The following is a 23,316-nucleotide window of genomic DNA, read 5'->3' as shown; positions in this document are numbered from 1 at the left end:
ACTGTGAAACGCAACGAAGAGCTTGTCTTCAAAATCAGGGTGGCGGATAGCTATCGCCACATGATCTAGTCCCACTGACAGCTTGCAAAAAAGCTGTCTCAGCAGTTTGGGTTAGTACAGCTCAACCCAGCAACACCTTTCACTGCTTCGCCAGCCAGCAGAGCAGTCAGTATTTGCGTAACACAAAGCTACTCGTATACCCGTCTTTCTTTTTTTGCTGTTCATAGTAGGCACACATCAACGTTTTTATTCAACACTTATAATTTGCACTTTTGCAATCATACCTGCGATCGTGATGCATCTCGTTTTAAAAATTCCTGTCACCCATGTGTCCACGTGTAGGTATATTATCTTTGGTATTTTGCTATTATTATTATTATTATTATTATTATTATTATTATTATTATTATTATTATTATTATTATTATTATTATTATTATTATTATCCTATTCAAATGTATGCATCACTATCTAAACGAATAAACAATTTTTACTAGAGAAAAAGGTATAATTAGATATGGCAACTTTCAAAAGACGTACTAAAATGTTTCAACATTTATTTCAATTCTTTCAAGTTGGTATTCCATAAATTATTATGTCAATACTTAAAAATATTTAACACTATTTTTTGTCTCTTTTACTTTCAGAGTATTACTATTCTTTTCCAAGTCGTTGCATTAAATTTATGATAGCCTGCATGGCGTATCATTATCAAAAATTTTCATCGCCATCGTCATCATCATCATCATCATCATTATCATCGGGTTGTTCAGTGGCACGTAAACTGACAACTAAAACCGATTAGCGACGGGCGGTGGAGGCAACGTTTCCAAGAGATGGATCGAGCGCTTGGACAAATGGAGCGAGATCTTTCGCTCTGCAAACCAGAAATGTGACGATCATTACCTATGAGTAAAATCCCTGCCATGACTATTGCAATGGGGCGTGACAGACTCGCTCCGCGTCAGATTTGGGCTTGATATTGAACCATCGAATAGCGATATCCCAGCAGGCTGATCGGTCCAATTCCATCAAATCGCAATATCCACACGAATCCACGCACGAACAAACAAACAAACGCGTTTTTCTATTTTTATCAATACGAGTGCGCATCAGTATGGATGGATGAGGGGTGCCTGTCTCCTCTGTTAGAAACAATTAGTATACCTACTGCTAGCAGAAATACAAAAGAAAATCAGGGATGGGGCCAGGAGGTCGACTTGTAATCACAGCTAATGGTTTGGCTGTAGGCACACTAGTTTGACTGCAAACAGATTCTTCAATTTGGCCAAACTTCGTCGCAATGAGATTTTGCACAAACACTGGCTTTGAACAAATACTCACGGTGGCGTAAATACCGAATATCAAACAACAGTAGCGAAGATGATTCATATTTTATTTTCCCATAAGACTTTGAAAAAAATGGTACTTATTACGCGTGAAGCATTTACAATCAACAATTATTCGTGACAAACACGTGTTGAAAAAAAAAATAGAGAGTTTGGAAACATCTCATTGTCTCATTGGTAAATTTTTTTTTTTTTTTTTCTCAAATGCTGTAGATCCGCATTCAAATTGCAAAGAAACCGAAATATTGATCTCATACCTTACAGTGAACCAGCGAGCCGAATTTATTTTACCGAGCTGTTCGCTTCTCTGTACCCCCCCCCCCAACCCTCTCCTGTCATTTGTATACGTTTTATCGTCTGCTCAATTTAATTCGAGCGATAGGTACAGCGGGTACAGCGCTGCATGTTTATACAAGTTCGTGGATCGACTACGCGTTTCAACGAATTTTTTTTTTTTTTTCCGGTCGGTAAGCCCAAGCTACGCAGGTAGGCACTTTTTTTCACCGGTCATCTCGATGCAAACGAATTGGAAAAACTTTATTTCGAGAGTTGTTAGTTCCTGGGGGGGGGGCTTGAAAGCTGTTGGCTCAGTGTTGATTATTAATGTGCATCGCGTGACTCGTCCATTCAATTATCATCGGTTGCAGTATCACGCCGTTGTCGGGTTTGTTAACGTTGAATAAAGTCGAGAGGCAAAATTGAGCGAGACGTCAGGAGGAGGATGTGCTAGATGAGAAGAAAGGGGGAGAGAGGGGCACACACTAGGTAACGACGATTATAATCAAGGGAATCGAAAGTGCATGCAATCGTTTCTGTCCCAATCTCCGAAGTTCTATCCTCGTGGAGGGAGCTTTAGCTTTGTTTTACCGCAGATCGATCGCATGTGCGCGTGGACGCGCGTGGAGGTTGGTTCAGTTGGTAGTAGCAGTATAGTCATGGGAGGAGGAGCGCGAGAGAACTTCCGCAGTGCATGCATGGGCGCCGAGCACGAGCACCGACGGCCCGGCGTTACGGACGTTCGGTAGAGATAGAACCCTGTGATGAATCTTTTTGAAATTTCAACCAGACGTTCTTATTGTTGTTACAATGAATTTACCTTAAAAAGACTGAACTTAAAATTTCAAGTGGTTTGTCTGTTTCGTTTCCGAGATATTGAATTTCAAAGTTCAGTCATTTTAACACGGTCGCTTATGGGAAAACTTATAAAAACTCGATTTTTAAAAAATTGGCGTGATGAATGTCTCCAATTTTTTTATATGTCACAGATAATGTTATTAACTATATGTACACAAAGTTTCGCGACGATCGTCTGATTAGTTTATGAATAAAAAAATTAAATAATAGTTCGACAAAAACGCAACGGCAACGTCGCAAGAAGCGGGAAATTCAAAGTGTTCCAGGACGTGAATCAGTAAATATTTGAATATTATGGTAGATATTTATGTATTTCTGTATAAAACATAAGCTTATATATATATATATGTGTGAGTGTATGGACATAGGTTCCACTCGTACCCATACCCATAACAAAACAATGTATTATAATAACACATATTTATTTTTTTTAATGAAATTTTTAATTTGTAATTTTTATACAGTACAATTTTTTTTACACAAGATAACAAAATCACATGCTTGTCGTAATCGCAGAGACTAGAGTCTGTCTTAATTATTTAACATATCACTTTCAATGAGACGTTTTAAGTCACATAAAAATTCAAGAATTTTATTTAGATTAGTTACGAGAATATAATTGTGTGTACATATATCTGTCACAAGTCTTTTTACTTGTTTACTCGTTTTTATTACATTTTTATAACGAATAAAAATCAAATACTTACATCTGTAGCACAAATACATTACAAATATACACATACGCTGCCGTAACCGACGCAGCAGACACCAGAAAATGCAGACACTACAGAGTGCACACCTCCTGATGTATGTACATATGTGTTTATATGTGTTTACATGATGATAGTCACACATTGGAGACCCGTGCGGCGATGCCAAGTCTTCACTCATCGCTACTTCCCCCTTGCCCCGCAAATGGTTCCCCCCCGCTATCTCTACCGAACGTCCTTAACTGTTTCCGGCGGTGCCATTTCTGCATGCCATTGACGAGCTTTCGAATGCATGACCACCACCGCCGCCGCGCCATCGTTGTCTAAGTGCGACTACCCTGTACTGTACAATAATACATGCGTGTACACGTTCATATATATATATATATATACAGTGATGGTGCAATGTACCTACAATGAGGCTCGGGTGAGAACGCGTGACTACTATAACCTATCCTTAGTATCCTTACTACCCGGTAGTACCTATAACCCGTCCAGAGCGTCCTCTTTCTCTTATCAGGCTCCACGCTCTCGACAGAGCCTTCTTTTTCGCGCTTACCTATAGGTGTATTGTTTAGCTGTTCTACTCGGTTCTACTATGCTTATTCTACACCACAACACCGATTTAAAAAAAAGGAATCATTTTTACAATACAAAAATATAGTCTTTCTTGTCTTTATAACGTACATTTTTACGCGGTGTTTATTCAAAAGTAGTTTTGGGTTCCGAAAACAATGGTAAAAAAAAAAAAAAAAAAAAAAAAAAGTCCCAACTACAATTTTCAACACAGACTATCGAGACTGATGGATGATATTATTTATTAGTTATAAATAACTAGCAAGTTTGCCACGGTTATACGTTAAACTGCTTACTCGTGGCCATTACCGGTATAACGCCGGACACTCGTGCACCCGTAGTCGTCTTTCCCGCACTAGTTATGTCAATAATTGTTATTATTATTTTAACTTTTCAACAAAATTTAAAAGCATAATAAACATCAATAGTTTTCGTTTAGTAGTATATCTGTAACTATTCACTTATCTACAGACCGTATGATGGGCCCCGCGTAAAAATTTAAAGTTTGGCCAAACTTGCGCAGAAGTTCATGTTTGGCGAAACTTTGGCTGAGCTTGGGCAATGAGAAAATCTCAAACTTGAGTTAACAAAGCTTAGCCAAAGTTTCGCCATGAACTTTTGAACTCTACATGGGTAAACGTGAAATGAGTGACATAAATGTATGTAACGCGTTAATTTTTACGCCAATATTCACACGTCTTGATGTGATCAGAAAAAACTTTGAGTCTCCATTTCTTTCAGCAGTCTATGCTATAGTTGTGCATGCGGAGTTTTAAAGATGAGAACGAGATCTTGGCTGTGGCAAATGATGAGACTGAATGTTAAATTGCTGACGGTTATAGATTCATAGACACACACACAGAGTTAGCTGTTTTCGTGTGAATCGTAAATGACTTGGGGACTGCTCTCATTTCTCTTTGAGTCTTTTCATCGCAAGCGCGCCTTCATTAATCAGCAAACGAGCTCCGCGGCACTGCAATCATTCCGTAGTAATTAACTTTTCAGTCTCGACTACTTTTTCCGTCTTTTCTTTGTACCTATGTATGCTGCTGTTCGCTACATACACCGCGAATCGTGTGTATAAAGTCGAATCCGTAGTATGGCGAAACCGAGTGGTGAACACACACATTTCGTCATCTTTTTAACTTGGGAGTATAAATTTTAAAAAATTTCAAGTCTACAACATGTTTGTATTGAACATGAATTGTCATTTGTTGTAAACATTTCCTCTAATAAAAATTCTTTTGTGTTTAACGTACAGGTTAGTAAGCAATCATTACATGACGAATGATATACAGAAAAAAATTTTTTATTTGAAAGCTCAAAATACACAACAAATATATAAAATATTAATTAAACATAACAATTGACTTTTCCTCGTTTACCAACCATGAGCTCGTGAGTACTATTTCGAAAATGTACCATCAGTCCAAGTACCTAAACGTGTTGATCTAATGCAATATTATAAAGTTAAATTAAAAATGAGTCAACTTATTTTGCACAAAACCTAATAGAGCTATGTATTTTGCAATCAACAGAAAAAAATATATAAACTTTTGTTGTAAAAAGTGTTGTGTTCATGAAAAGTAGAGTGAAAAAAAATTTCCATAAAAATATTCAGACACTGGTACTTCAGCCTCACTGGTGATTTCTTAAAAAACTGCCATGTATAAAAATAAAAGGAGATAGACACTTCCACTTGCTGATAAACCACGTATACGATATACAATATCAATCATGCTGATCGTTTCGCATTAAACACGTACACGTATACCTAGAAAAACGATGCAAAGACAGCCAGGACCGTAAAAAAAAAAATAGGTAAATCATAAAAATCGAGATAAAAATATGTTGTTGTTTGTTTCGTTATTCTATAGACAAGCGCCAACAATTCGCACAAAACGTAATGATTCATTATGTAACGAAGATGATGATGATGATTGTACTCGAAAGTTGAAAGCCACGGATAATAAGGTGCTACCTCTAGAAGAGACTCGTAACAAGTAACATGCAAATGTAAGGGGACCAAATGCGCATGGATTATTTTTATTGATGATCCGTCATTATTGGCACACGTAAACTCTGAAGGAGTAAAAGTGGAGCGAGGAGGAGGCTCGCAAAAATCGAAGACGAAGAAAAAAAGAAGGGGGACGACCGTCGGTGGAGTGCTTTGAAATTCAGTTTCACATAACTCACTAAAAGTCGAAACTTTGCACTCGGTAGGCAGTCAGCAGCTGGGCAGCCTGAGCACTCGAAATTATGCTGAATAAAATGCAATCTCTCGTATATAAATCGGCTCCCGTCCCTACAATTATTATACTTTCTGCCCGTGCGCCCCTCCTGCTTCCAAGCCTATTGCACCATCGAAATAACATCGACTAGACTCGTCAGAGTGAGGAAACTCCTATCTCGAGCTGCAGGTTAGATAGATTTTGGGGGAGCGTGCGTCCACATTTGTGGCCCGAGTTAAAGGGATGTGAGAGATACAGGCGCAAGATACAGCACGTCTTCAATTGCTTTTTCTTCTTCTTTTTTTTTTCTTTTTTTTTTCTCAGCCCCTACTGATCGGACGATGGCCCTATTCTCTCTACATTACAAAGTCTCCACCCTTCCCACGCGCGCGCACACACACACACACACACCACTTCTCTGTTTTCTCGACAATCTCGACTCACAACGACGACAGTCTCCTCGACATTGTACGAGTAAATGACAAGAGGTTTTTAAGTAGTCCACCACCAGCGTGGTGAATATTTCCTCTTTTAATATTTAAGGCATTGTTAGCCATATGGATCCTCTCTCGATTGCAGGTGAGAAATTATAAAAGAAAAGTGGAGATTACAGAGAGTTATTATATATGTGTATTGTATCATCTATTTAATCCACGCGTTTGGAGAGAGAGAAAAAAAAAGATTAAAATTCAACCCAACTGTGCCACCACGTACCGTGCTAGTATTGCACAGAGAGAGACAGAGAGAGAGAAATATGTGCTTAATATACCCTTAAATGTGAATAAATATAGTCTATTCGAAATCTACTATTGACAAATTTGTAATGTAATAAACACATGCAATGTATCGCAATATATATATATATATATATAATGTATATAATATATACTGTAATAAAATAATATATACTGTAGGGAATAAATAGGGCCGTCACTTACCGAGATCGGATGACGGGTGCGCCCGCGTAAGCCGACACAGCTGAAGGGGCAAGTAGCGTGTATCAGCCCGAGGTGGCGACTTGGGTGGCGGTGGTGCTGCGCTGAGAAAGCCGCGCTGCAGCTCCCAGCCAACCTCTTGAATGATGGAGGCCTTGCGAAAATAGGGCGTCACCTCGCGCAGGTACTTTACTGCAATACGAATCGTAATAATAATTAATGACAAATCCCATTTAATTATACCTCATCTCGTGTTTACAATAGAACAACACTATTATTAATGTTATTGTTGTTGTTATTATTATTATTATTATTATTATTGTAACTGTACAGCGTATTGTAAAAAAAAAGAAATTTTTTTTTCAAAAGATACATTATTATTCATAGATCCTTACGGATCGTTGCCGTAACGATTTTCTTGAATTTCCAGATCCTACTACGATAAACTATGGACCTCTGTAAAAGTTGAAGAATAAAAAAAAAAAAAGGAAGTAGCCCTCGCTTAAGAAGACAATGGTCAAGTAGGTACATAATATACTTAAAGTTGGCTTAGAGCTTAGAGCTATATAATGTAATTTTACCTTTAAATATTGATGTGTACAAGTAGTATACGAGTACATGTATGTATTTAAGGATAAGCCCAAAATGATTGGAAAATTCAGGCAGAGAAAAGTTTGAACACGGGTATTACGCCGAGAGAGGGGCAATTATTCTAAACAATTAAAATCTTGTTGACGTGTATCAACAGAATCGATCAAATCCAATGATTTATTATCGGTTCGAGTATATAATATAACGTGGTTACGTAGCATGTAAAAATCTTGAAAGAAGAAAATAGTAGGGAAAAAAAACTGCAAGCTAGTTGTTTTGCTTTTTTCTTTTTGTAATTATTTTCACTCGATTTTCACATGAAAAATTTGTATTACAATCCTTCAGATAATTAGGTACCTGCACGGCAATGGACAATTGACGCTGACGTTTCAAAAGTCTGCTCGGTATGCCCATCAAGTGCCCATACATGGTGGTCGATGGAGGCAATGGAACGCGATCCCGAGAGAAGGCAGTACAAAACAGAGAGAGGGTGGTGTTTACCATTTGCCGCATCCTCATTCCTTCTCGATCCTGAACCAACAGTAGATAAAGCTCTCCCTCCATCTCATTCTCCAAGCTGCTGTTTGTCGTTGTTCTATACAGTGTACAATATATGGGATACAGTATACAGAACCCAACTAGCACTGAGCATTTTGATATTGACACCAAACACCTCATTTTCCTTTGTTAATCTTCATTAGTTTGACCTGCCTTCATAAACCCGAAGAAAAAACCACGTGAGATTGGAGTGCCAAATTTCCAAGCTAGTGCTTAAATATTACGAAAGGTAAAAATTATGGTTAGAACAGTAATAATTTCGATGTGGGAACAGTACACCTTAAAAGGATCGGTTAATAAACTTTACTTTCCCGCATCGAAATTATTACTGTTCTAACCATAATTGTAACTGTTGAAACAACAGTCTTTACTGTTAAAAATAATAATTTTTCTTCTTTACCAGCTGGCGTCCGATTTACTGTGCGGAAAGGTAATTTTTACTGGAATTTCGCTATAATTTTCATTATTTTTTTTTTCTCAGTGTACTTGGAATTGTGTTATGCTAAACATTACAAGTCCCCAGATTAATTATTATTATTGACTGTATCTTTGATGGTTTTTTTGCTTCGCTGAACGCGAGCAACGTTTTACCAAGTAAAAGATTTGGCTGATGGTCCAACATATTTATCGATAGGTACTGAACGCTACAATGTGATTTTGTTGTACGCATTGTCATCAGATATAGTATTTTACGGGGAATTAATCATTTACGGTACACCCTTTCGACATTCAAGTCTTTCTATTCATCAAACGCTCATGGGGCGGATGCCTATATTTGTAGAACGAGGAGGAAGCAAGTTTAAACGAACGTCCGATTGTCAAGTGACGTGACAGTGTAGCACCCCCATTAATGGATCGGGCGTTAAAATCGCTGCCATTAAGATAAACGTAACACTTTATCCTCCTTCTGTTTCTCCTTTTAGTGGTATAATCATGACTCTACACTTAAAATACTATAATATAGGTATAGTCGAGGGTGCAGAGGTGCGAGTACAACGGGAGAAGGTGATAGTAAATACGATCGTTAAAATGCTGGAAGTTGTGCCGTAGCTGTCTATCTAATCTCCCCCGCCCCCTCTCATCAAGTTTTTGCTCTCCAACTCTGAGCCGATGGATAACGCGAGATTGGTCAATTTCGGCAAGAGTGCTTATTCGGGAGAAATTTCATGCCAGCATCGCCTTCTGCATTCGAACGACCGCTGCATTGATTAATTGGCACGTCCGATTCGGTAACTCTATAGATAATATCCCGCGTGATATTATCTGTTATTACTATCATTACTTATACCTTGATAAAACATTTAAGTTGAATATGAAATTTTTTTCACCATCCAACCAAATCTCCAATATATGAGCTTCCCCTGATGCCGTGCGTCTGGATCCCCTTCGAATAAATTGGGTGTCTTTGAAGCCAATGTCAACAAGTAAGCCCCACCATTTCGAAACAAATAAATGAATAAACAGATGGGGAGACGGAAAAAAGGAGCAAGTGAACGCCATCAAGGGTACATGCAATGACTGCTACTCAAAACATGATTGGACAACTTTTTTTTTCTTCAGCGATAAACATGCATTGTGCCACGAAGCGTTGCCTGAACTCGATCAACGCAGAGTGTTTAGAGCGGGACCACTTCAGAGTACGCAAAGTCCTGTCACCTGAAGCATATATATATATATACACACACACACGTGGCAGAAACAGCTGGTATAAACTGCTCTGCTCGAGCGACGGCTGGCACAAAACTTGCCAACACCGTGCATGATTCGATGATTCGATTCTGAGCTGGACTGCTGTGTAATATACCTATTACCAATGCCGCGACAAATTATTCATCCACTTGAGCCGACTGGTATTTGTTATTTCCTTGGCGCTTCCGACCCAACTCTGAGAATGCTGCACTACCGCTACCGCCACAGCCATTTGTCCTGCTATTTCCCGGTTACCTATTGAATTATACCCAAGTATGAGCGCAGACAGACGTTGCAGCGCCGTCGCGAGCAAGATGGGTATGACACCACAACCATACCCGCCACTTCACTTTCTTGCGCTTCCCCGTTTTTCATTCAACCCGCAAACTCCAGTGTCGATATGTGATTTCTTTCCTCCTCCCAAACAGCGTTACGGGTACGGGTATTTATAACGATTTTTTCCTCTTGATTTCGTATCAGGGCAAATCAACGTGACCTGCCCAGCAGCCTTCCCTATATACTTGTTGAAAAAGTGTTACGGCATCCCCAGCACAACAGCATTCCTCTCTGACCCAAAGTGAATTTAATAAATAATATGGCGCCTTCATCTTACAAATCTAGGAGAAAAAAAGTATCACGCTGAAAATAAAATAGATGTTGAAACAGCACATTTCAGGAGTGTACATTTTTTCACAATTTACTCGACAATTTCAAGCTGTCATATTTGTGTAACTTTGTACAATAACCCTCGCGCATCGTTGGACTTTGTGACTCGTACCTAGTGGATCAACTTCCCGCGTCCCGCATCTACACGCTCCGCAGTACCTGTTTGCACCGTCTTACGGTTTGAAATTACGAAAAATTTTCCAGTTTCATGGAAAGTCGTTTTTAATTGCAAGGCGGGGCAAATACTCAAATTACTTTGGACCACTTTGTTCTACACCGAGTGGCAGAGATTTACATTTGTATTAAATTTTCAGTTGGTCAAAGTTTTATGAACACTGGCCATGAGCCATGGGTGAAAAAAAAGAGAGAGAGAGTATCTTCCTCCTTCCACCTATTTCATTATCTGTTCTCGTAGGGCGATATTTTTTTTAGAAATTACATAAGTCGTGAAAACTCAGCTTAAAAATAATATAATCAAAGGTGACCAGTATGATAATGTCCGTAATTTTGATACCTTCATAACTTTTTTAATTGTAAGTTTGGAATAATTCAGAACCTTAAGTGGTCGTTTCTTAGCAAATAAAGCTGATATTGAGAATAGGACGGTAATTTATCATGAGAAAGTACAAACAATTTTTTTCTAAATTTTTTCCTTTCAGCACTTTTTTACTTTTTGAAAATCATTTTCTGAAGTTAATAATTTTCGCCTTTGAAAAACTCAAAATTGCAAGTGGCCGTATCTTTTAAAATAAATACATATATCGGTAAAAAGATGATAATTATTAATTGGTAAATCTTTGGCACTTCCAAATTTTTCAATGTCAACTACTAATACCTTTCTAACGTTCTTTATAGTAAATTATGTATTGTAATTCTTATGTCTTGTAATATTGTATTTCTTGTTATTAAAACTTCAATGATGTTTTAACTTTCTTGTATTGTGCCTGTGATATGCTGATAGTATAATATACAATTTTTGTAGCTGCACGATTATCGCGTTTAGTTTTCCGGTAGTGTAAGCTCGTATCTTAAACGATGATACTCATGTGTTTTACAGGTATGTAATGTACGTGTAATGCTTGGAAAGATCACGATTTTTAAATCATAAAACGAATCAAAATTTCCAATGTCCAAAAAAGTTACAAGATCAATAAAAATTTATGATAACAACAACAATAATAACAATATTCATAATAATAAAAGTAACAATAATTAGTATTTTAATCTTTTTAAAAAATTAAGATACACTTAATAATAGACTGCGAACTTTTATTTATAAAATACGTATGTATAAGATCAGAGTATCCAATATTTTTTTTATTAATTCTGTCTAGATGTATATATAAGTACTAGAATAAACAAAAACTGTATGAGAAGACATGGATGATAGCTTGGTACACAAGAGGGAACGGGCAATCGGTTTGCGGAAGTCAATCTCCGTTTTCTCGAGATACAAGCTGTTTTTAATATCCGGTAAGAGACTTTTTTTTATCGTCCCTCCATCGCTACAGGTATCGTTGCTTCATTTTTTACCTGGTGCTCTCAGCTAAAGCTTTCGCCTCCCTTATTATTTAATGTTCTTTTTTTTTTTTTTTTTTTTTCTCCTTACTTATGATTTTGCTTCCTTCAAAAGTCATCCAAGGATCGAGGTCTCTTTTTTTCTCTAAAATATAATATTTTACATTTAGGAACAGTAGCAGCCACGTAAAAATTTAATGCGCAGTGAGAAAAAAAAAAAAAAATGTAATATTGTAATACATGTCTCCTGCCAATAAAATTTCAGGACCTACGATAACCACCAAGAACCCGGTGTAAATTGCTCATAGCCGCAGTTGTGCAGGCCACTCCAGAGGCGTCTTGGCCAACTAAAAAAAAAAAAAAAAAGTTTCAAGTCCGATACTTTTTATACGGTTCACCAAAGTTTACGACACAACGGTCAACAGTGCATGTCATCAGAACGGTAGAGTGTTATTATTACTTACAGGTGTTAATCGTTGAACGCAGAACTTTGGCGACACGACTCGCATAGGGTGCTGCTGTCAATCATCTCGGCTCCAATGTTCAAGATTGGATCCCCTTATGGACCGTGTATTGTACATTTCACGGAGACCAGCACTTTTTGTACCCCCAACCCCCCTCACAGGAGACTCGAATTGAACGCGCACTACCTACACAACTGGAGTTTGGAAATCGGCACTCACTCAGATAGAACACCATCGCGGAAATGGTTTCGTCCCCCACCTCTCTCTGCTTCTTTTATCTCCCCCCGACGCAAAGTGCCCACAGGACGGAGTCCACACTGCTCCCCGGACACGAGCGGCCCCGAAACGCCGATGCTCCCGGCTCGCGCTCCGTTGTCCTTTACGAGCCGAAAAGAGCTTCCTCTCTCTCTTTTATTGTTTTTTCTGAATCCTCTCTCGTATACATATACATATGTACCTCGAGTTGGACGAGAACTGCTGATGTGGTTTCGATTTTGCACTTTGCCCGTACGGTCTGGCAAATTGCGCTTGTACGAGTAGTAGGGTACCGCGTTGACTTGTACGTTTACACGAAAAATTACATTTTTTTTTTTCCCCCAACAAGCACCAAAACGTGCCAAACGGTGCTCATTGGATATTTCATTTATCGTACATCTGATTGATGAAACAAAAAATTGTCCATCACGTTTCCTCTGTCGAGCAGTACACCTGATCTATATTATTGCGGGTGTATGAGAAGAAGAATAACAACGACAAGGATACAAGAAGCGTTTCGATAAAACATATTGATTGGATTCGACGTGGCTTTAAAAGGTCATTCAAGAATGCGCGCAAAAGTATTGGAAGGCAGGGGCCAAAAAAACGACGGGATACATGCCCGGTAGAAGGAAAATGGAAAGTACGAACGTATACCAGGAGCATTTCGTGAGTTGCCCCTCCCCCAGTCCCCTCTCTGTATCCGACACCTTTTGCCAGGGCATCGAAATGCTGCACTAGAATCTACAAAGGAAATTCCCCGAAGCTCCAAGAGACAACGAAACGATGCCGCCGAGTCGCAATTTTCCAAATTTCCCTTTTACCCTTTACTGCCTCCGCAGAGTAGCTATTTTCGCCTTCCGAAGGCCCGCAGCTCAGCTTGTCGATTCTCGCTGTCGCGCGAGACATTGGAATCTCGAATTTCTCTAACGCTCGCTACCTATATACTTTTAGTTTGCTCTCGCTTTGTCGCTCGTTCGCCCGAGCGCACGACTTTTTTTTCTCGGCATCATGACGTGGGAGCGGCAGCAGCAAATACGCCTTCCAATAAATCGAAAAACGCGAGAGATTTGCAAGCTTCCGAGGAATGGGAAACAAAAGAGAGATGGGGAAAAAAAAATATTCAGAAAATGTACGGCACAACAACAACATATCTCTGGCGTCTCGTACGGCTTTCGAGAATTTTTCTCTTCTCTGCAGCTCTCATCTTTCGCACGGAGGTCGTACTTAATTGAGCAACTTCTCTCACTCAACGAAAAATAAATTTAATCATTAGTGACATTTGGTTCTGGTGATGATTCAATGTGGGCAAAGGACGCAAGGGGAAATGTTGTTTTACGTTGCACGCAACGGTTTTCTGTACTTAAACTTTTGTGCCGCAGTAGATCACGTAAAAATCGTACAACTTAAGCCAACTTGAGGCAAGATTATAAATAGCCATTGAGGATAATAAATTTGAGTTTTTTATATTACAATAATTGATATATGTATTGCGAGACATGCTTTTTTTTACTTGCTAAACTGTGTTAAATGTGTTAAGTTTGGCACAATCTCATTGATCGATGACGACGGATGTTGAGCAACAACTGGATCGGCTATTGCGCAAATTTTCGCGAGCTGTTTTACGTATTTAAGTACAAGTAACTATCCTGCAGTTAATTGTTGAACAGAGAAAACAGCATGGTTACAGATTAATCAAGCATTTTTTGCACATCCCAGGTGGGCTTCAAGGCACTCGTCTAATCTCTTTTGTTCGCTTTATCATTTATTATTTTTAGTTTCTACGGTTTAAATTTTTTTTATTACTGCTAAAATTTTCTTTCAAATTAAGCATTAATAAAAATTTGGGCTTTCCCAATAAATTATTAACGACAGAGTTACAAAAAAATGTTATTGTTTATTTCATGCGAAACACAGCAGCTGTCGATTTTCACCAAGTGTCCACTAATTGTTATTATTATTATTATTATTATTATTATTATTTTCGTTGTTATTGTTGTTCATCATAGTGATCATCTTCATCATCTTCATTATCATTGGTAAATACATAAGAAAAGTGCAATTATTACTGTATTATAGATTGATGCATTAGCAATAGCGGTCAAACAGAAAAACAGCAGTATGGAAAAGAAGTAAAAAAATGGCTTGCATTGAACCTTTACTGAGCTCGATATTTTGATGGCAAATAACCATCGGCTAAAATGAAGCCGACTGTCGAGGAAACAAACAGACGCAGGCTTTCATTAACGTTCGGAAGAAGAGAGCTCACGCTGCTGCTCTGCGAGAGAGAGAGAGAGAGAGATATGAAACATACATACTAAACGAAGGATTAGTACGAAGTGGGAATGAAAAGGACGGAGAACGGGAAATAACTGTACCCTACGTGCGGAGTTATTGCCGGTACGATATACCCATACCCATAGCAAATGATGCGGTGCTGCGTGACTAGCAAGTAAAACATACATGGTCTTGAGAACTGAGAGCTTCTTACAACACTCCCCCCCCTCTCATGAAAAAGTTTCCACTCGCTTTATTCTCATTTTTCCATCTTTGTCATTTGCTGGTTTTTATAACAAAAATGTTCATATTGTGCTAATAGTATAATTCAATCTCCTGTTACATCGGATCACGATCCATTCGATAACCGAGACAAATTGCGATGCGTAGGATGAGCTCCGCGCTACCGTCGACCGCAGGTAAAAAAATTTACAGGAGTCTAGAAATTCAACAGTAAACTATAACAAAAACGCAAACATGTTACGCTTGCTCCTATTGAGGAAAAACTGGAAAGCCGCACATAGGTACATATGGGCTTTTTATTTCTAGGGAAACATCTCATCCCGAGCCAGGGATAAAAGCTTGTAACTGTAACTTTTGTTAACGAAGATCGCAATCATGACCGTCGAACGAGGGTTGGTTGGGGATACTATTTTACTCCCCATTGATTACGAAGGAGTTGAAAAAGACGAGGATAAACTCGGAGTAAACAAATAAGTAAACGATGATCCGGTTTTTTTTTCTCGCTCAAATCAGTTGATTAGTGTTGCTATATCATCTTGACATTGCCCATCTGTTTGTTTAATTATTATTTCATTGATGCAAAAAGGCAAGCACTTTTAAGTATACGCAAAGAACGAATACGTAGACCGGCGTCTTTCCATTTATTCGTAACATATAGGTGCTTACTACCGGTTCCGGAACCACGTCACACCAATGACATGCACGTAAAAAACATCCTCGGGTGCTGCCGATTCTGACTCTCGTCCGACAACTAGATTCATTAAGTGGTAGAAGCGAGATTGAATTGCTGCTTCTTTAATAATGATGATAATAATACTGGATACGAGTAGTTCCCTTCCCAGGTTGCCTCGTGGGCGCTAGAAAAGAAAAGAAAAGGGAGGGATCTCGAAATAATAAAAACTCCGAGTAGCGTGAGGCCTGCGAGCGGAGGAGGCGTCTGCGTGAATATCGATTTCTACTACTTACAAGTACCACCATTTTTTGGTTTCAACACTATACGGTTATACTATTGTCATGCGAGCACCACTGCTGTTTTTGCAATCTGTATCGAGCCTCTGCGTGCCGCTTTCTACATGGCAAAAGCATCATATACTTGAAAAATCGTTATGTTATCGCTGCATCTACTAGAAATAAGAAAGATATGGATAAAGTAGGCGGGAGGAGCAGTGGCGACATTTATACTGTATGTTCTTTTGCTGATAAGAAAATAAAAAAATTAATGAATGCAATTATATAAAACATTTGAAAATATTAAGTTAAACGAAACATGTACGTTTAAAAAATAATCAACCAATAAATTAAATCATTAATAATCGATACTATTATACACGTTAATTTCGTTATTTTTGACTTTATACGTACTGGTGAGGACTCTCATCAAAATGTAAAAAGAACATTAGAAGAGAAAGGAACTAGTATTCGCCTACCTGTGTAAAAAGGCGTCTTATGCCATAGTTTTTAGTTTTGCTTTGGTCGCGGAATCTGATTTCGAAGAGTAGGAATATTATCGAATTGGATATTATTATTATTGTTATTATTATTATTATTATTATTATTATTAACATTAACATTAATGTTATTATATGATAATAAAATAAAAAAGGGAAAAGGAACGAACGGTGAAAATGAAACTTTTAATGGCCCAGTATAGAGAAAGAATTAAGCTCTCTTTGTTTCCCTTCCCTTCTCTCTCTCTCTCTTTCCCTTCGTACTTTTTTATACATGATACTTGTCTCTGTTACAGATACATCACCTGAACGTAAAATTTGTTAAAACGGCTTCACCTACTTTTTTGCTCTTTCATCTCATACTACAAAACCTTTTTACCTACTCTTTCCCCGCTATCGGTCTCTCTAATCTTTTTCTACCCTTTGCTTCTCCTTATTCAAGCGATTCAACTGTTTCTCTTTATATGTACCCTCATTATGTATACGTGCACCGAATAAATGAATACTTGTATTATATAACCCTTTGGGCAGTTTTTTTTCCCTGTTTATTACCTTAGAATATTTACTGCATCCACAATAGGATGTCCTGATGAAATCTGCCACCAGGTAATGAAACTGCTTATAACATAAGAAACACAAGTAATAAGTCGCTGTTATGCACATGAGTTAGTAATAACCGAAAGAAGTATATTGAAAACGTCGAAGTAATATGGTAGAAAGAAGATGTTTCTAATAAACCAGAGAAAAAAAATCACGTCCAGCTTCCAGCTTCATAAGCAACGAGAAAGTCGATGGTAAAAAAAATTCTTCACAACTGCATGAAAGTGCTAGAGTGAACAATGAAACAAGAAGGAGAGAAGAGGAGAAGAATCACTCGGGGCAAAACACACGACAGCTACTTCTTCAATAAATCACGCGACACTTGCATGTGTACGACGCACCTATACCTCTCACTCGCTCTTTTTAACAAGCAGACGGGTGCAGAATGCAAAGTACAATGCCTTGTGTGCTTCGTGGGTCAAGAAAGAGAAAATAACTTGGGTCTTGTTTGCGAAACGCCTCGTGGAAGATGGGAAGAAAAATATTAAGTATACAATCATTGTGAGAAAGCACTTGGAAAATGGTTGATAACTCGATGTCGTTCTTAAAATGATTCTCGCCTTTTTTTTAAATGCGTACTTCGAGGGGGGGGGGGGCGTAAAATTGCACTTTGCGTCCTCGGTAAGAAAAACATTATACGCGACTCGGGTACCAACATACAGCAACCGCTCCCTTCGGGCGCTCATGTTTGTACTTTGTGCCCTATAGTGACGTAATGTACCATTGTCAGCTGAATCTCGTTCATGAAACAGTTTATGGGCTAATAAATAGATGCCTAGAGTACAGGGTGGTCGTTGGCTTGGTACTTATGCAAGTGCTCATTTCTGCTGAAGATCCTATAGCAATTTTTTCTGAAATATTACCACTTTTACCACCCTGTCACGGGAAGCCAAAAAGTTTTTAAAGCGAACAAAGTTAGGAAGAAGCAAAATCATGCCCGATAAAGGTGTAGAAAATAAGGCACTCCCGTGCATTGGTGGTGCTTAATAAAAGGCAAGGTAAAAAAGCAAAAATGTTTTTTGCAGCTGTGTATAAAATATAATTCAACATCTAGAGAAACAGAAAAAAAGAAGTTTATAAATATAAACAAAATTGAAAAAGGTGAGGACTGTTTGCGCTTTTTAGGTGGATGTGTCCGCAAACTATCAAGTAGATAATAAATAAGCCATTCACATCAAACTTCAGCGGTAGTGAATGATAGAGTGCTTGCAATACAATATGTAATTTTAAGTAAACTAAATATTAATATTTATAAAACGACTGTGTGGGCAGATTCTAGTTCAACCAAATCATCTCGAGTAATTTGTGCGTTACAAAATTACTGAGCCACCACGTGTGCATAATGTGGATTAGGTAAAATTCTTTGTTTACCTACCACGTTGTCAGGTTATTTTACAATGTTAAAATTAACCAATGACCACAATAAGACAATGACCACACCAACCCACAGTGCAGACAAATCAATAAAAAATTTTAAAGAAAAAACTTTTTTTTTTTTTTTTTTTTTTTTTTAAGTCATTAGTATGAGCTGTATGTATCTGTATAAGAAACCATAAAAATAAGTGCATTGTTAGGGAGCGCCAGTACTGAAATTTGAAAGAAATCTCACGAAATCAGAAATTTTAGATGCACAAGTTTTCTTTTAATTAAAGTATGTATAGAGATGCGCTGCGTTCTACTCTGACACGCACACAGTTAATGCGGCAGTTTGAATGAACGATTTGCAACGTTAGGTGTGCATATGTAAAATGAAGCACCAAAAAGCGTTAGAGAAATAAAATAATACAAAAAAAGGAGTCACCATTCGGCATCAATTTCGTGGTTGCGCCTATTACACGAAACCATATCGATGAAAAACCCATTGAAAATTTATCATGGCAACTTTCGTAGCAAACCATTACCGAATTCTAATATTTCACGGCAATCTACGGTAAGCCGACCTCCATCTCCAACCTCTATTGCTCTTATGATTGTCGACTTTATTAAATTCTTTGGTGGTTGTACTTTGCTCTGGATTGCAGCAGAAAATCCCTTTTCTACCTCCACTAGCAAAGCATGGTATCCGCTGCCTCTTCGTGAATGAGTTTTACTAGCTCTTCGATAGCTGATTCAAAGTATCAATTATTCCGGAGCAGCACTTGGGCCATATTCATACCTGTACCTACTGATTTCTCTCGCGCCATGGGAATATTTTACAGATATTGAAGTTAGTATTTAACAAATTTACACGTTTAATAAATATCTGTATACATGAATTAAATAACTAATGTCATGCAGTTACGAGAATTATTATGTAGATTTCGTGAAACAGGCGCAAAGTATAAAATTATGTCCAAGTATTTTTTTATTTATGTGTTTTTTGTACCGAGGGCTGTGGGGGCGAAAAGTGAGTAAAGTTCGAAAGTTTTGTATGCTCTGTTTTTATAACGAGTGATTCAAAAATTTAAGCTAAAAAGAAAAATAAAGTAAAAATTGATCTTCTACTTTCGGCATTTTTTTGCTCGGTAGGAAATGAGCATCTGTCCAGGGCAAGCAGTCGTAGATACTATTTATTTCAGATTTATGGAAAATTTTTTTTATTTAAAATATTACAAAATTAAATTATCAAAACTGACTTTTGAGAGTGGCTGCAAAGTTATATATGTGATAATATACCGAAAAAATAAAACAATAGGTATAAAATACGAAAAAATATCACTAGGATCAGTTGAAAAAAAAAAAAAAAAAAATGTAGGTGCCTATTAAACGGTAAAACACAATGCATAGTATATATATATATATATATATATATATATATATATATATATGAGAGTGTGTATCACACTATTTTTTCACGTGTATGGCCCAAACACGACCCAAACAAAAGATTTCAACACTCATCTTCTTGGCTGTTGCGTGGAGTCTGGAATAACTGTGTGGATAAATCTCCCGTGATTGAAAGTAGTACTTATTCATTCTCTATGGAGATCCTTCAGCTGTTATCCTCGTTGAAAGCGATACTTATAAGTATATTTAATATTTTTAAAACGCAAAACACAGTATGTATACAAACCAATTAATATTTATTATTATTATTATTATTATGCAGTCAGCTTGTGTGGTATTCGACTGCTTTTATACACGTATACATATACCTTGCGTGCTTGAAGTGGTCATAACAAGAAAAATTCGAGGAAAAATTCATAACATTGTATCCTTTTGATTAATATTGCTTGAAGGTGTAAATATATTTACCGGGAGCACACAACCTCCGCGTATCGCATAAAATGGACATGTGCTCAAACATTGACGATGATTTATTCAATATTTTACTTGTTAAGCAATTAAATAAGTTACACCGATTAGAACCTTATTTACATTACTTTCAAGAATGTTGTTCAAATAGTGTGTACGCGTAGAGACACGAAAATGATGTGCCGTTCGCTCTCCCTGACCCCACTCCCGCTTGAAGAGTTTGTCTGCTTGTCATCTATACTTTCGCTGACACCCTTACCGTCAGCTTCAACTTACATCACGTACAAAACACTCATTTAGGGTGTAAGACTACTTTTTACAACCTTCTCGGAGGCGATGATGCGAGACTGACGCCACTTGAAATGAATCAAAGATAAAAAGTAAAGAGAGAGAAAAAAGAAAGGACTCGAAAGAGGGTGGTGATGATTTTCCTGCACGTACGTACGTAATATATTCCGTATTATACCTTGCCAGTGCAGTACAGGACGAAATATCAATAAAAAGAGGTCTGAGAGCATCGAGGAGAGCATAGCGGGAGGGATCATACCAAAAGCTAAGAATGAGATGAAAGTTGTCTGGGTCCAGCCACGCAAGAGCAAATCAATGCAAAAATGTATACTTTATACGAGCATGACAACTGAGATACTGCCGGAAAAATAGAGTGCAAAAAAGGGACCTTTGCGTGATTATGATTCATGATGCCTATTCGAGTTGTTGATTTTGTTGGTGTTAAAGCTATTTGTTGATTAAAACTGTTTTAGTACTATGCATATTTGTACATATATATATATACACCTTCCTCTGTCCTCACTGAAACATAGTCTTGTACGGTCTTGTAAAGTTGCTTGCGATTCGTTAATTAAATTGGTGAATCTATGCCGACGCTCGCACACCACCACTACAGTCATGTCACGCGTCGTCGTATACCATACATAATGTAAATACTTAGCTTGATTCATACTCTAGTAGTTGAGCCTTTGGTAATATACGAGAAAAAAGACGTGTAAAAAGAAAGACTTCCTGCGATTCCTGTACGAACATGTAAATATACCTACGTATACGCTTTTAGCTGGCGTAGCGTCCATTGTTAATCCTTCATCTTTTGTTGGCTTCTTGCTCAGGCCCCATACCCCTGTTTTTGTCAAAAAGAGCAGCAAAGAGTTTTAGCTGCAGCAGCATAGTAAGGATAACGAGCAAAAGAACTTTGGCTGTATATTATGCAGACGCCGAGTGCTGATATTGCTTTTGTTGAGCGATACGCGTGGTGGATAAGGCCGCAAGAAATCAACTCAGAGAATTCGTCACATTTTTCCCTCTTTTCTGTTTACTCGTCAAATTTGATTTTTTTTTTCTTCTTCCGGCATTGCAGTCGTTTTAATGATACATCCATTTAGTGACTATATACTTATGATGAGCCAAATTGATTATTCAGCGTATCATTATGACGTTCTCCATTAACCCGTTAATACTATATGTACTAAACGTACTAAACGTAGTCAAATTTTTTAATACAAACTGGGAGGCAACGCTCTAAGTGAGGAGCCAAGTAAACATTATGATAATACAATTTTAAGATCACCACACACAGTAACTTACTTTTTCAAAAGAGCAGTTCCACACGGCTATTATTTTTCTAGTACGCGCCACGTAGTAGTTCGATGGTTATAATTGTTAGTAGACGTTGGTAAGTACATGGTAAAAAAATCTTGCACATCTCGACTAATCTCGTATGCAGCAGCGAGCCAGACGGTCTTCTATATACCTACTTACTCCCCCCCTCCCCCCCCCCCAACAACGGAGACGGCGACGTGACTACTGCAAAAGCAGTGTATATTATATATAGGGTGGTGTACAGTCAAGGGTTACTGGGGAGCTGGATTTCTCTCGCTAAAACCCTGCAGCACCCCACTTCCGGCATCTGTTGTAGTATCAAGTCTAGCATTCTGCGCGGATTCGATGCTCCACCACGCTCGTGCACTCCGTATCTCTGCCATTCGTTGTTCCCTTACGCGTCTGATGAAATCGCAAGAGAGCGCAATTTCCGCTTGATCCCCTCGTGCGGGCGCGAGGCTTACCGTCGCGCACATCAGCTTTGCACCGAGACAAAAAGACTCAAGTTATGCCAAGACATTGCTTCTTCTTCTTTTTTTTCCTCTCTTGATTGTTTGTTTGAAACTCTGATCCATCGGTATTCTGCGGTTAATTAACGAATATTGTATCACATCAACTTATTATTTTACAGTCAAGCTATCAATAGGTATTGCATTTTTTATATACTTATCATTCGAGTGCGTACTCGTGTATGTGATATGCTATCTTTCTCCTATTTGTAGGCTCTAAAAGTTTAAAACTAAAACGCCCAAGGACTGAAACAGTACGTTATGTAACAAATGAGTTAACAAGAAATAATTACTACATGTATTGTGACGGACAATTTTCAACCACATTTACTCAACCGTTTTAAATAACAACACTATCACAATTGTCAGGCACAACCTCGACATTAGGAGTACTTTATTAATTAACAACTTACAATACATATGATTATAAAAGTAGATATATAAAAAGTTTTGCTGAAAGGCCCTTAAAAAAATTCTGTTTTTCATTCGTCTCATAGATAATTTATCAAAACTTTCAATTTTTATTTATTTCTAAGATATCTCTCTATTTCTTATAGATGTAAACGTATTGTTTGGAATTTAGAAAAGCTCTGTTATATACCTCCACATGCATATATAAAAATCTACATTGAACTAATATCACGCAATAAGTCAAAGACAATAAAATTTTAAACAAAAGTTTTTTTTCAAAAATTGCACGTAAAAAAAAAAAATCAAT

At 37.8% G+C, this 23,316-nt stretch overlaps 1 protein-coding gene across 4 annotated transcripts in view; it reads right to left on the bottom strand.

Moving 5' to 3' along the window:
• The window catches only part of Syn1 (Syntrophin-like 1), a 143,598-nt gene that overhangs the window by 64,244 nt on the left and 56,038 nt on the right, over positions 1-23,316 (bottom strand). For all 4 annotated transcript variants that reach the window (XM_089591957.1, XM_014360254.2, XM_014360252.2 and 1 more), the window contains one exon: positions 6,939-7,127. In XM_089591957.1, coding sequence (XP_089448083.1) covers positions 6,939-7,127 — 189 coding nt within the window. The remainder of the gene's footprint in view (positions 1-6,938; positions 7,128-23,316) is intronic.

The sequence above is a fragment of the Copidosoma floridanum genome, unplaced genomic scaffold (genome assembly GCF_036245765.1).
Source record: "Copidosoma floridanum isolate Cflo_tuat_1 unplaced genomic scaffold, Cflo_Japanese_pri ptg000014l, whole genome shotgun sequence".
In the NCBI taxonomy this organism is placed as follows: Eukaryota; Metazoa; Arthropoda; class Insecta; order Hymenoptera; family Encyrtidae; genus Copidosoma; species Copidosoma floridanum.
This window is presented reverse-complemented; position numbering and strand designations above follow the sequence as displayed.